This window comes from Vanessa atalanta, chromosome 28 (genome assembly GCF_905147765.1).
Source record: "Vanessa atalanta chromosome 28, ilVanAtal1.2, whole genome shotgun sequence".
Lineage (NCBI taxonomy): Eukaryota > Metazoa > Arthropoda > Insecta > Lepidoptera > Nymphalidae > Vanessa > Vanessa atalanta.
This window is the reverse complement of record NC_061898.1, coordinates 866,499-881,628: the sequence shown is the minus strand read 5'-3', so window position 1 is coordinate 881,628 and position 15,130 is coordinate 866,499. Positions and strand designations below refer to the sequence as shown.

The 15,130-nt window shown below is 34.1% G+C and overlaps 2 protein-coding genes across 2 annotated transcripts; one reads left to right on the top strand and one right to left on the bottom strand.

Moving 5' to 3' along the window:
- Nucleotides 1-2,507: 2,507 nt before the first annotated feature.
- Nucleotides 2,508-11,327, bottom strand: LOC125074629 (alpha-centractin). The gene is made up of 9 exons (XM_047686002.1): nt 11,178-11,327; nt 10,868-10,932; nt 10,287-10,461; nt 8,689-8,840; nt 7,953-8,096; nt 7,156-7,321; nt 6,389-6,458; nt 5,793-5,959; nt 2,508-4,369 (listed from the first exon to the last, which is right to left on the bottom strand). Exons 1-9 carry the CDS (start codon nt 11,223-11,225, stop codon nt 4,226-4,228), a joined length of 1,131 nt encoding a protein of 376 aa, XP_047541958.1. The 5' UTR covers nt 11,226-11,327; the 3' UTR covers nt 2,508-4,225.
- Nucleotides 11,328-12,037: 710 nt separating this feature from the next.
- Nucleotides 12,038-14,342, top strand: LOC125074625 (GDP-fucose protein O-fucosyltransferase 2). The gene has a single exon (XM_047685996.1). It carries the CDS (start codon nt 12,088-12,090, stop codon nt 13,300-13,302), a length of 1,215 nt encoding a protein of 404 aa, XP_047541952.1. The 5' UTR covers nt 12,038-12,087; the 3' UTR covers nt 13,303-14,342.
- The last annotated feature ends 788 nt before the right edge of the window (nt 14,343-15,130 follow it).

Genomic DNA, 15,130 nt, shown 5'->3' with positions numbered 1-15,130 from the left:
AGATATGTTAACTGACGAAGTAGATGAGAACAAAAAAGATCATGATTTAAAAAAGGATGATGTTGCTAAATCCAGCATTGACAACAAACAACCTGTTAAACCAGCTTATTCTCAAGCAGCAGCTAAACCAAAATCATTGAACGCAGCTAAAATAGAAGTAAAAACTCCAACAAGATTAGCAAGGAGTTCAACGGTTGTAGAAATGCAACCTTCGACTGTACCTAAGACTCAACGATCATTCCAAAAGAAACATCAAACCAATAAATGTAGTTATCCGTTTAACTTGACAAACTGGTCGCACTAGTCTTTTTGACACGAATCCAACTGGTTCAACTAATAAAGGTACATTATATAAAAGACCGATAAAACTTAACTTTCAAGTAGGCTTTTACAAGCACTTTTGTATCGTCATCTAACAAACTGTTTAAAGTAAAGCTACCACCGGTTCGGAATGTAGATTCTACCGAGAAGAACCGGCAAGAAACTCACTAGTTACTCTTTTTCAATATCTAAAAATACAGTGATGTTAGTTAAATAGAATTATATATGTATCTTATGTCGTTCCAAATAGTATTCATTCTATTTTATTTATTAATTTCTCATAATTTTAAATAAAAAGTCATAGCCTTGGTCTCAATAATAATACAAATCATTTTATCGCTTTATCTAGACAATAATACCTCGGTTTTTGACTTTTTGGAGTTTAAATCGCGCGGCTACGTGTTGATAACACTTGCTCATGCCATTTAAAGGCCTTTGTCATCTGGTTTCAAGAAAGACTTCTTTGTTCATTCTAGAGCCAGTTCAGCTACTATTGTACTAGGCACAAGCCCCGGCTTCGCAAGGATGCAATTAATAAACAATGTACAAATATAATTAATATTTTATAGCATAGAAACCGGCCCAGAGGCTAGAACGCGTGCATTTTAAACGATTATTGAGGGTTCACGTTCACGCGATTTTCAATCGATTATCCTTCCTTCAACTTGAGAACTCCACAGACTTACTTACTTACTTATACAGTCTAGCGTCCAGTCAAATATTATAAAGATCTCATCAAACAATAAGACGATTCCATAGACAATTACTATTTTTTTAACTAATTAGACATTTTTAACAATACGCTATTCGACAATACGAAAAATAAAGTGTCAATTATTGTAACCAGTATATATAATGAGTTTAAAAATGGTTGTTTATCAACGAAAGCTGAAAATAATAATTAATTTATTCAAAAATCCATAAATAAAAATGCATTTTTTAAACGTTTGTCACGTGACACAAAACGATCCTGATTAGTCGGGTTTAGGATGACGTCACTTGCTTGTTAACCTCGTTTGCCTACTGTATGTGGATTATATGTGCCACCGATTACAATACAGGCAAGTGACGTAACCGACCCCATTGCAGCGCCATATTGTGAAAGTAGCGTTTTCGCACGCTGTTTAAATATGGAATTTTTAATTTGAAATTTTTCAACAAATATGTACTAGAATTAAAAAACAAACAACTTTTTCTGGGTTTCTTAACCTCTACTAAATAATATGAAATGGATTTTAAAAACCAGTCAAACAGCCTATTGTAGCTATGAAAGCGTGGAAGTATAACACGGTTGGATCGTTGAAGTCTATACTTGAAGCGAATAGGCTTTCATCGTCGTCTATCAGGAGACTGTGGGCGACGGTTGGGTTGTGTCTGAAAATATTTATTAGGTTCTATTAGGAATCGATCAAAAATTAGAGAGTGAGGTGGTCCAGTGGTTAGAACGCGTGCATCTTAACCGATGATTGCGATTTTAAACCCAGGCAGCACCACTAAAATTTCATGTGCTGAATTTGTGTTTATAATTCATCTCGTTCTCGGCGGTGAAGGAAAACATCGTGAGGAAACCTGCGTGTGGCCGCAACCCGCATTAGAGCAGCATACCTTCTCCTCAGAGGGAGAGGAGGCCTTAGCCCAGCAGTGGGAAATTTACAGGCTGTTAATGTAAAAAAAAACTGAGGGGAACATTACGTGACCGTGAATACTGACCAATTGAGAACTGAGATGTTACGTTCCATGTGCCTTGTTACACTGGCTCACTCATTATTCAAACCGGAAACATAACTAAATATCGCTCTTGAGCGGTAGAATTTGTGATCATTTATGTAATAGGAAGGCGGATAATTAAATGTAAGTGAGGAAACCTGCATACGATGAAATTCTGCCACATGTGTATCCACCAACCCGCATTGGAGCAGCAGCAGGAGTGGTGGAATATGCTCTAAACCTTCTCCTCAAAGGGAGAAGTGGCTTCTGGGAAATTTAGAGGCTGTTAATGTTTGTATTGTTAATATATTATCCAATTGGTAGAAAAAAAACGTGAAGAACACCATTTTGTACACAAAAATCAACTATCTCTCGTCTCTGTACAACCGACTCGGTTAGTCAGGAAGTCAGCCAAAGTTATAATCGGCTACATCTCTACTAACAATACAAGTTGGTTAAATAAAACGAATACCTGAGTTAAAAATAATTTATTGGAATACAAAAAAATCTCTCAACATTAAATACTTTATATCTTGCTCGCTTACACTTAAATCTAATGCATGCATTTGCATGTAACATGCATATACTAAATGTGCATGTTTAATATCATAACAGCATGTTATACCAATTACAATAATGTACATATTTGTGTTACCGTATAAATTATTATATAACATGTAAACGGAATTAGTTTTATTAAAAAACAAGTACATGTTACATGCATAATTCATAGTTTCAGTTATTTTAAGATGCAAAATAAATAATAATACCTAGAATTCTAAAGAAAGCTGTCATTAAGATTACTCTAAGTGTATCATTCCAACTTAAGCAAATAATTTATCTGTGAATTTAACTTTTGGTTATTTTTTAATATGTTGAGTTATGATGTTGAAAAAGAGTAACTATTGAGTTTCTTGCCGGTTCTACTCGGTAGAATCTACATTCCGAACCGGTGGTAGCTTTACTTTAAATAGTTTGTTATATGACGATTCAAAAGTGCTTGTAAAAGCCTACTTGAATAAAGTGTATTTTGATTTAGATTTTTAAGTGAAACAGTGTTGGTAATAATGTTTTTGACACAAAATGGATTTACAAAGATGGCGTTTAGAGCTTCGATGAAACATTGGAAGTAAAATTAAAGTGGATGTAAGTAGTTAAGTGTAATAGTGTTGTATTATAAACAATGATATATTAAACAAGAACCATTAAGTACCCAATATAGCTGAGTTATTAGCAAATCGCATCTTTTATTGATGGAAAAGAGTTTCATATCGGTTAGTTCTCAGTAAAATCTACAATTCAAAGCGGTGATAGCTTAACATAAAATATAATCCTTTAAAATATACCAAAAATTAACTGTTCCGTTGAGCTCGATCTCGGACAGTTCAAAATATAAATTATGAAATTAGCTCGAGTCTTCAAAGTGTCCATTGAAGAATACCACACAATTAATCTAGGATAAATAACGAAGATCACTTTATGTGAACACATTTATTATTATGACTTTGATTTGTTTGAATAATTTCAACGACTGTTCGCTCAGTGCTCGTTCAGAAAATTTGAGGCTTTTAAAACATACCATTTACTTATAATCCGTATGCATGTGTCTGATAAAATTAAATCGAATTTTGTCGGTATCAGATGCCATCGATTTCACATCTAATAAAACTATACATCGTTCTGGCCAATTCATTCAAAGTACGATAACATTAAACGCATGCAACATTCGTCCTGTCTCTCTTTAACTTCACAGTAAACCGTTTGTTAGAAAGAGATGAGGCGAATGTTCAACCGATTTCGATATCAAATTCGTTTCTCTTTCACACAAACCGTACAACGTAAGGTTAAACAAAGACATCTGCATGATGCCACAAAATTCGAATATCGCCGATGCCTGATAATCTGACAACACAAAGTCGAAACACAATGCACAGATCAATAACAAAAAATAAACCAGCACAGATTAAATATAACATCGAAGAACTTGTATATATACATAGAAAAGAAAATATTCACCTTTATATATAAATTTAAGCGTTGAACTGTTAGTCAGTGTAAGACGAGATTGCCTCACAACGAATCTCCTTCACATCTCTTGGAATGAACTTCATCAAAAACCGATTCAGCAATTAGGAAGCTACGCTTTCGTCACAGCAAAACAAAACAGCTGTATTATTATTTGCATTCGAGATGTGGTTTAGAACGTCTTGCGGTGAACAGCCCTGTGTCCTTCTTCATCGTACTCCCGTTTGGACACCCACATCTTCCGGAACGTGTCCAGGGAGGCGAGGATCGAGCCTCCTATCCACGTGGAGTAGAGACGTTCTTGAGGCGCTGAGATCTGAAATATTAATGGATTCATTTATAACGCGAGTACTTATGTAACCAAAAACTTATGTCTATATTTTAAACTAATCGACCGATTTTGATGAAACTTTGACGAATTGTTTTGTTTACAACCCGAGAAGATTCGTAATTCAAATATATGAGAATTGTTCTTCGGATTTTTTGTCTCTTAATATATTTTTATTTTAGTTGTCATGTATGTTAACGGTCTGATAGATGCGTCACCCGATGGTCAACCTCGTCCATAGACATCGGTATTACAATTTAAAAGTAGCGTCGACAAATTAAAAAACAATCGTGAATTTAGCGAATTTGGTTATATGACATTAGAAATTATTGCGTTAGCGTAAAGATCATTTTCGCATACATATATTAATAACGTAAGCCGAGTTTTGTGTTTTTTTTTAATTTTTGTGTAAAAATCTTAATGCGGTTCACAGAATACATCAACTTACCAAGTTTCTTACCAAGTTTTTTCAAGTATAGTTCTTATAGTTTCGGAAAAAAGTGGCTGTGACATACACGACGGACATACGGACATGACATTTTTAAATTTAAAAGAATCGTTAAAGAGCGTTTGTGTGCTAAAGGATATTACAACACTAATGACTTTTTAGTTGACTGCACACCTTGGGAATAAAATGATCGCCTCCAGGCTGTTTCAAATAACTAAAATATAATTATCATTGTACATGGAAAATGGTTAAAAAAATATATCCCGCTGTTTCTTTCGCCGGTTCTTCTCAGGTCCGAGGTGTTAAATTCCGAACCGGTGGTAGATTTTTGACAATCAATAAGCAAGTGTAAACACTTCTATATTGAATAAAGACTTTGACTTTGACTATTTGGTTACGGAACCCTAAAACGGTTATGGTCTCATTCTGAAGAGCTCCAGCCGTAGACGTGCAGAAAATTAAAGAGGATTCTTGATTGAAATTTACTAAATTGTTACGATTTAACAAAGAATTCATTTTAGAGAGCGGAAAACAGGTACGAAAGTCCTAAATGGTTTAACGAATTTTGCCGATACTACATCTGAGTAGCGTCGTACTTTAAGAAATATGTATCATTCCTTGCATCACCGATGCAAAGATGTTACGACCCCTGTGCCTGCAGTTTACTGCCTCATTCCCCTTCAAATTGGAACACAATTATTCTAAGTATTGCCGTTAGGTAGTGGAACGTACGATGAGTTCAACCCACCCAGATTTAAGCCCTTAAACAAAACTTGTCATCAAGTCATGTATCGGTATAAACCAAGTTATCTATCCTCGACTATGGACCAATGGGCAAAGTTGACCTTGAATCGACGCGATATCATTGGTCGAAATAGCAAACCGTCTTTGAATCTCAGCGAATTTCTTATCGGAAGTCAAGATGTATAATTAATAATTATAGCTTATTAACAATGTAAATACCCTGATCTTCATGTCCTTGGGTGCGAGCCTGCGTATCTCCGCCAGCAAACGGTCACCGAAGCCCCGGAACAGCGTGGAGCCCCCGCTCAAGACTATGTTCTGGTATAGAACCTTCCTCAGGTCCATATCAGACTTCTGGATTGCGAACATCAACACTTCATGTAGACCTGGAATGGTATTATGTGGTATTAGTAATTCATCACGTTGGTGGTTACCGTCTTTGGGAGGAAGGGTGACAGTTATCCAGTAGTAGGTAGGTAGGTACCACCCACTCATCAGATATTCTACCGCCAAACAACAATACTTAGTATTGTTCTGTACCGGTTTGAAGGGGATGTAACATCTTAGTTCCCAAGGTTGGTGGCGCATTGGCGATGTAAGGCATGTTTAATATTTCTTACAGGGTCAATGTCTATGGGCGCTAGTGGCCACTTACCATCAAGTGGTGGTTCCACGAAAAAAACAGTAGAACTTTAGCTGGTATCGGATCCTCATTCACTCATGAACATTCTCAGCTTCCCCCTCCCCCCTCTAAGACCTACGATATGCTTGGTTGAAGTAAAGGAAAATTACAATAATGTCAAAATGTAACATACCTTCACACTCTTCCCCGATGAGATCAGGTCGGAACAGCACTTCAGGCGCTCGGAACCTTGCCGGACCGATCTATAATAAAAAAAAAAAATTCAGCTACTAAAAAAGAATATTCCTAAAATTGATACCATGGAAGATTAAATTAAAAGTTCAGACATCATCGGTCGAGCTTGAATCTATGGTATTCACTATGGATTTGCGTTAAATAGTGTTTTGAACGTCAACGAAACTATCATCGGAACTTTGGAAATAAAACTAAAGTGGAAATAAGTAGTTAAGTGCAATAGTGTTGTATTATAAATAAATATATATTAATCATAAACCCTTAGTAGTGCACAATGTAGCCGAGTTATGAGCAAATCGCATGAAATACGTAAATTTAAGGTTTGTTTATATCTATTTCTTTGACTTGTGAGTTGAAGCGACGCCATCTTTAAATCAATCAATATCATAAATATAGTTATACTAGCTGAACCTGCGGATTTACCCGCACGAAATTTATAAAACTTTACCTATAGAACACAATTCCCCTCCAAATGACAAACAAACAAACCCCCTATTTAAGCACCTCGAGGAGTACTTTAAGAAATTAGCTTACGTCCTTTCCCGTAACTCAAACTATCACCATGGCGAATTTCATCTAAATCAGTTCAGCGGTTCAAGCGTGAAGATGTAACAGACCGAGTTACTTTCGCTTTTATGATATAGTATATCTATGTTTGACTATCTTTGAGAGAAAGATCGTTTCTCCGAAGCTTGCAAGGTGTACCTCCAGCTGAGTGCCATCCGGTAACGTGTAATGCGCCCGCTCAGAGTCCAGAGCTTCCTCCTTCAGGGGGTTAGGGGAGAGATAGCAGGCCCTCTCCTTGATCGCCTTAACGATCTCCAGCTCCGCTGACGTCCGGAGATTAACGCCCTCTTTACGGAGAAGAAGCCTGTAAACCATCAATAAAACATTAAAAAATTTGATAATGGAACTTAAAACTTAAATTTTTTTAAAACTCATTTTGGACTCTATCTGTTTAAGTTAAAAAAAAAACTTTGTATTGGCGTTTTGACATAAAACATATTGGATCTAAATTTAATAACGTTATTATAAATTAATTAATAATTAAAATTAATTAGAAATTATTATATTATATTATTATATTAGCGAAGAATCACTTAACAATATTTTTTAATATTGGACAACATCACATACATTACTCTGATCCCAATGTAAGTAGCTAAAGCACTTGTGTTGTGGAAAATCAGAAGTAACGACGGTAATGCAAACACCCAGACCCAAGACAACATAGAAAACTAATGAACTTTTTCTACATCGACTCGGAATCGAACCCGGGACCTCGGAGTGGCGTAGCCATGTACACACTACTCGAGTATAATATAGAGAATATGTCTGTAGTCTGGGTCCAAAAGGGCATAAGATACACTAATATAGATTCTAATTAGAATTATTATGAAGAAGTAATCTACCCGGTTCAGAAAAACATCTCAATGAGAACGGCTACTGCAATAGCTGAACTAGTACACACCTTATATAAAACATGAACATAATCCTCTCACCTCAGATATCTGGTCACGTCTCTGCCAGCCACGTCGACCCTCATGATGCTGTGCGGCATCGCGAAACCTTCGTATATCGGCACCGAGTGAGTCACACCGTCCCCGGAGTCCAAAACGACACCGGTCGTACGTCCCGTTGCATATCTAATCAAAACGTGAAGAGATCATTATGGATACATTTTTAAACGTGTCCCCAAAGACAATTCAACCGAAGTTATAAACTCCTGTTATAAACATTGAAGGAAATTGTTGTGGGAATACCCGCTTGGGTCACATATTCTGCTGTATACTCTATTCCAAGCATAAGAGGAGAAAAGCCAAACAAACAACATTTGACCTTGAATCGACGCGATATCATTGGTCGAGAGCTTGATTAATCTATGACATTCACTATGGATTTGCGAAAAATGGCGTTTCGAACGTCGACGAAACTGTTATCGGAATTTTGGAAGTAAAATTAAAGTGGAAATAAGTAGTTAAGTGTAATAGTGTTGTATTATAAATAAAGATATATTAATCATAAACTCTCAGTAGTGCACAATACAGCTGAGTTATTAGTAAATCGCATGAAATAAGTAAATCTAAGGTTTGTTTATCTTTTTTCCCACTTCCATTGGAATAGGCTATATGTAAATATATTCACTAATAGATAACGGAGCAACGTATAGGAAATTGCTTCCAACGTTGGCCCAAGCTATGGTACATTTGTCATACGAGCAAAGAGTAATTTACTTACAAACTAAGAACAGCTTGCATCGAGAGAAACAGGGCTGGTACATTGAATGTTTCAAAGAAGACTTCGGCAGCCTTTTCCCTGTTACGACGAGGGTTAAGAGGTGCCTCTGTCAACAGCACTGGATGCTCTTCAGAGAATGTTGATAGTTGATCCTGGAAAAGATTTTATATAAAACATATTAACAAGAAAAAGTTAGCGAACGATTATATCTCATTGCTTGAAACTATTTAAAATAAAAACAGGTTACAGCCAGTAAATGTGCCACTACTGGACTAAAGCCTCCTCTCCCTTTAAGAAGGTTTGGAGCACATTCCCTCACAACATTCCATTGTTTTTAGACACACTTGTGGCAAAAATTTGTTTAAATTAGACACAAGCAAGTATCCTCACAATGTTTTTTTCACGGAGCACAAGATGAATTATAAACAAAAATTGAGCACAACAAAATATAGTGGTGCTTGTCTGGATTTGAACCCAGAATCAATGGTTAAGAATCACATGTTCTAGCCAATAGCTTTTTTTCTTCTTTTTTTTTCTTAAACGAGTTTGTACTTAAATATAAAGTTGTTGGAGTCTCCTTTTAAGCATATGAAAAGCCTGTGCCAGGAAACTCCGCTCTTCCATATCACGAATTAGGTACAAGTATACAAGATATTTAAGGTACAACAATAATAAAGAAACAATATAAAAAAGTAATAATAAGAGAAGTAATTATCAAAAAGGAAGCAAATGTGGGATTAAAATGTATGTGTATGCATGCGTGCGCGTGCGCATTTGTGTTTGTGTGTGTGTGTGTGTTTGTGTGTGTGTGTGTGTGTTGTATGTTGGTGTGAGTAAGATATGAATGAAAATAGCTGGTATTCAGTCTTATATAAAAATCCAATGAATTGAATTCCAATTCAATAATCCAATTAATTGAATTTGAAATAAATATATCTTATGTGGTGAATATACTTAACACAATATGTTAAATCATTCCATACGTCTTCAAAGGGCTTAGATTTAGATAGATAGATAAAAATCTATCTATCTAAATCTATAACATGTCAGTTGGGAATCAAAACCCACGAATGAAGGTACTAACTAGTCAGATGGCAGATGGCCCTACTTTTCCATAACAAAAAGTTTACCTACCTACTCTAAGTTTATAAAACAACAGAAATAAATTAGATTAGACAAATCCTAAGAGTATGTATTATATGTATTCATGAGTAGGTGTATGTGTGTGTTAAGAAACTCATCGTAATAAAGTTTCTGTTTCATTGAAGAATTGTAACCTAATTTGAAGCTAACAAGCACCAAGTTGAATTGCCTGGAAGAGATGGATAATTATAAGTACGCCCATTGAACATCATCGTATATATTCTTTTAACATTTCCAGTGTAGTAGTAGTATTTTATGTTTTGTTATTTTAATGTTAATATACTTTTTTGAACACCATTCAAAAAAGTATATTAACAGTAACAAATTAATAGATTTGCTTTGATGATGTACTATTTCTAACAATCACAATGTCACGTCTGCCAGTATACCTACCTATTTTAAATTAAAAAATAAACCAAATGAATTGTATGCAGTATGATCTATTTTATACTTACTTTACTATAAATATAATTCCAAACTCGTTCCATATCGTTCCAATCCGTCACAATTCCGTGTTCCATCGGGTATTTTATGCTGAGGAGCCCTCTGTGTTCCTCTGCACGAGGACCTACAAACAACTCCCCCTCTAGCGCACCTGCCATTACACGGACATGTTTTGGACGTCCGATGCTGAAAAATTTGATTATAATATTTACATTGAGCACAGACAACAGTCTCAGTCAGATTGCAACATTAATTGTATTAATAGAAATATAAAGATATTACTGAAATAAATTTACCTTCATAAATTCCACTTATTATATTATTAATTTAAATTTATTTGTAATTTTTGACACTGTGGCATGTTACCAAAGATCAGACTGATTGTCGTAACAGACAACTTTTGGCTTTTTATTTGACCAAATTGGGAATTAAACCCAGAGCCTTGGAATCAGACTTCCAAACAATAGACCAACGTGGCATTTATATTAATATCATACCAATACAACATGATATTCATGTCAATTTATTAAGTTTCATTCAAGTTAACCCAAATATAGAACACAATGAGAAATTAGCATAAACTCATACTTACTAGTTTGGAAATCTGCATTTTGGTATTTGGTCACCAGCAAATCCAGCTTTAATTACTCCAGAACCCTGAAATATAAGCACTAAAATAAAAAAAGTTCAATTTCAACTGTTAACATTAGTCATGAGTCATTAATCATTAAAACTACCAAAAAGAGAACGTGTTAATGTATAATTTATTCGCGTAACTGTCTGTGAGAGATTATTAAGATTTTAACAATGTTATTAGGTCAATTTTATAGAAAAATACGAAAAATGGATATGCCAATACGGCAAAAATCGATCGTTATGTATGTTACAAGTAAATTATTTACATTGTCTATAACCACAGGTTGATTCACGATGACATCATTTAGTTCCATTTTTATTAATAAGAGCTAATAATTAATAAACTATACGAGATCTTTATTATTTTATTTTTGTTAAAATACTCATCCGGACTGCTTTCAACTATGACATCAGTCTTTTGGTGTTGCTATTTTAGTGAATATAAATTATGTTTTATATTTCGCATGAATAAAGATAAATTATTAAATGTGTGGTAAAAGGAGAGACAGATTATTAGTTTTTACAATAACCCCTGCGTCGATTAAACATTTCTTTTTATTCTTTGTATGCGGAGTATTAGGAACAAATATAATATAAAAATAATTGTTTTTTTAAAGGGTAAATCGCTACGTTGCGTAACGCGTTACGGCGCCAGTCTATCTGGCTTCCCTTTCTCTAGTGCAAGCCGTATTTCGAACTCTTCATTTCTATTGGGCGTCCCGAAACGCACACGAATTATTGATATAACACATTTGCTTAATACACTTATATTCAAATCAAATGCAAACATGAAGGTACAGGTAGATTAATTAATACAAATGATTGCAACGTACATGTTTAAGGAAATGTCTAAAATACGCTTTACAGCAATATTATATAATAATTTACAATAATTTTTAGGCAAAGGGACTTATCTAACTTAATTTTTTTGATTTTAATGATAATTTATATAAAATCGAAATTAATAAAAGAGTAGCTGTATCATGCTCATCTAGATATATCTTTGTAATAGCACTAGTAAACCGATATTAAAAATCGTTATTATTACAGAAATAACATCCCTATGCACTATTCGCCAGCAATAACAATACTTGACATTATTTTCAATTTCAAATTCGTACATAACTTTCCAGGGAATCTTATCAATAAAAAATACATGTGTTCATTTACGTTTCTATGTTCATAAAAATGATAATTAATCTGAGTCTTCTATTCCTTTGTGTTATTTTAACGAGCGCAGAAAAACAGGACGGTTACTGTGATTTAAAAGAAAAGACCTGTGATAGAGATTTTTTAAATGAAAAGTTTATTATATACGATGTAAACCCACCGGAAGGGTTTAATTTGAGAAGGGATGTCTACATGAGATTTGCAATCATGCTATCGGATGCTAGACAACATCACGAAAATTGGAAATTAATTTTGCCTCCTTGGTATAGTTTATATCACTGGAAAGCGAAACAAAACGACTATCCACTGCCTTGGAGTAAATTTTTCGATGTGAAATCTTTAAAAAAATTCGCACCCGTAGTGGAATTACACGAAGTTTTTTCGAAAATAGATTCAAATATTTTTACAGTTGATCGTTTATATGTATTACAAAACTATGATGATGCATTCGAAAACGGTGAGTTTAGAGATAAATGGGAGATTGGAGGGGACTGTGATTATGATGGAAGTTTTTGGGGATATAATAACATAACAGTCAAGGAAACAATATGTGTAAAATATCAGGGCCGTATATCAAAGTTATGGGAACTGATATCTTTAAACCCAACAGATAAGTTCGTGATGTTCGCTCATGGTGAAATACCCCTACATGATCAATATGGCACTAAAACATTTTGGGATTGCAGAAAAAGCATGAAATTCAATAAAAATCTCATTAGTAGAGCTAAAAAATACATATCCGAATACTTCGATTGCAATAATAAAATCTGTAATACTTATGTGAGTGTTCATTGGAGACGACAGGATTTCGCTCGATCACGTAAAAAAGATATTCCGTCAATTGCAGGAACGGTAAAACAAATTGATAACGCTATCAAAAACTACAATCCACAAATTGTTAATATCTTCATAGCATCCGATGGGCAGAATTCCGAATTAATTAAATTGGAAAAACAACTTAGTGATATCGGGTATAAGGTCCACTTTTATTTACCGACACAATCTGAGTTAGATACATTTAAAGATGGTGGCGTAGCTATCATTGACCAGATTATATGTTCACATGCCGCATACTTTATTGGTACATATGAAAGTACGTTTACGTTCCGTATACAAGAGGAAAGAGAAATTTTAGGTTTTGACAGTGCTACTACTTTTAATAGGCTATGCCCGGATAATGGTAGGTGTGAGGCGCCTTCAAAATGGAAAATTGTCAATTGATTAATGAGTTCTCATTCCACGAACTAAATTAACAGCACTTCTCCTTTGAAACCCTATGAAATAATAAATTAAAAATGAAATTGCAAATCAAGCTTTTTTGTACTTGTTGAGAGCCAATTTGAGTCTATCGTCGGTTCGGATGTGCAATTAAAAATATTTTTAATTACATCAAAGATGTAAAACTTTTCATGCGCATACTTAAATACATGCACTTTTCTGTGTCTGTGTCGTTGATTGTTGTAGTTCCATTGGCTAAAGCCAACCCTAGGTGCAGGTTCAGATTATGCTACCGTATAAATGAATTATTATTGGTAGTGAATTAACTTATCAGTTAGTTAATATAGAAGTATGGAAGAAGAAAACATGCTGCGCCGACCCCAAGTAAAATTTGGATAAGGGCAGGAGGACGATGATGACTGAACGAACTTATCACTAGAATATCAATGCTGTAAAGATCAGAAGAGGAAATTTTTATTCACATTGTAAGATTAAATGTAAACAAACTAACGAACAATCAATGCATGTTATATAAAAGCTTGCAAACAAAAAAAGATGTGTTGTCGGACTCTATATACATATATTGTGTATTAAAGGAAATAAATTAACAAAATTTGAGAAAAATTAAATGGCTATAATAAAATTGTTATTGAATGAATTATGACAATGACGAAAATAAGTTTAAAATGTTATTGTAATAGAGGTAAAGAGAAAGAGAGGGGTCGCGCGGAGGGGGCATAATGCTTTATCTTTACCTGATGATTTCAGCCAGTTCACTCAACTGTAAAATATAAGAACTTAATTTAAAAAAAAAAGTTATATCCTGTTAATTTAGCTTAGCTGTAAGAATGTGAAATCATATTGAGCTCAATTGTTATTAATTAATATTTTAAAATAATAATATTGTTAATGTAATTAATGACTTCCAATTAGTGTTTTAAACATGTGCCATAATTATTTTTTAGTCTTAAACCAAAGATTTTTAGTATGTTACTGAAAATTTACGAATACTATTTTTTTTAAATGTTTGTGTTTTTTCTTATTGTGAATGTGTATAATATATTTTTATTAAAATATGAATAAAAATTAACAAACTTTTGTTAACTAAACTATATTTGAACTAAAAAATTTTATGAATCTTGTCTAATTTTTATATATGTAAAATACTTTTTTATATTATTTATAAAATAAAATTCTCAAGCTTGCCTTTCATTATTTCGATTGTATTTATACCATTGCTAAGTGGTCATCACCGCCCATAGACAACAATCAACAATACCAATATAGCCTAGTGGTACTCTGAAGTGGGAAAAAATATAAACAAACGTTACGATTTACGTATTTCATGCGATTTGCTAATAAACTCAGCTATATTGTGCACTACTGAGAGTTTATGATTAGTATATATTTATTTATAATACAACACTATTACACTTAACTACTTATTTCCACTTTAATTTTTCTTCCAAAATTCCGATAACAGTTTCGTCGATGTTTAAAACGCCATGTTTTCGCAAATCCATAAATATAATATAAATAAATAAATATTGGACAACATCACATACATTACTCTGATCCCAATGTAAGTAGCTAAAGCACTTGTGTTATGGAAATCAGAAGTAACGACGGCACCACAAACACCCAGACCCAAGACAACATAGAAAACTAATGAATTTTTTCTACATCGACTCGGCCGGGAATCGAACCCGGGACCACGGAGTGGCGTACCCATGAAAACCGGTGTACACACTACTCGACCACGGAGGTCGTCAAAAATCCATAGTGAATGTCATGGATAAATCAAGCTCTTAACCAATAGTATCGCATCGAT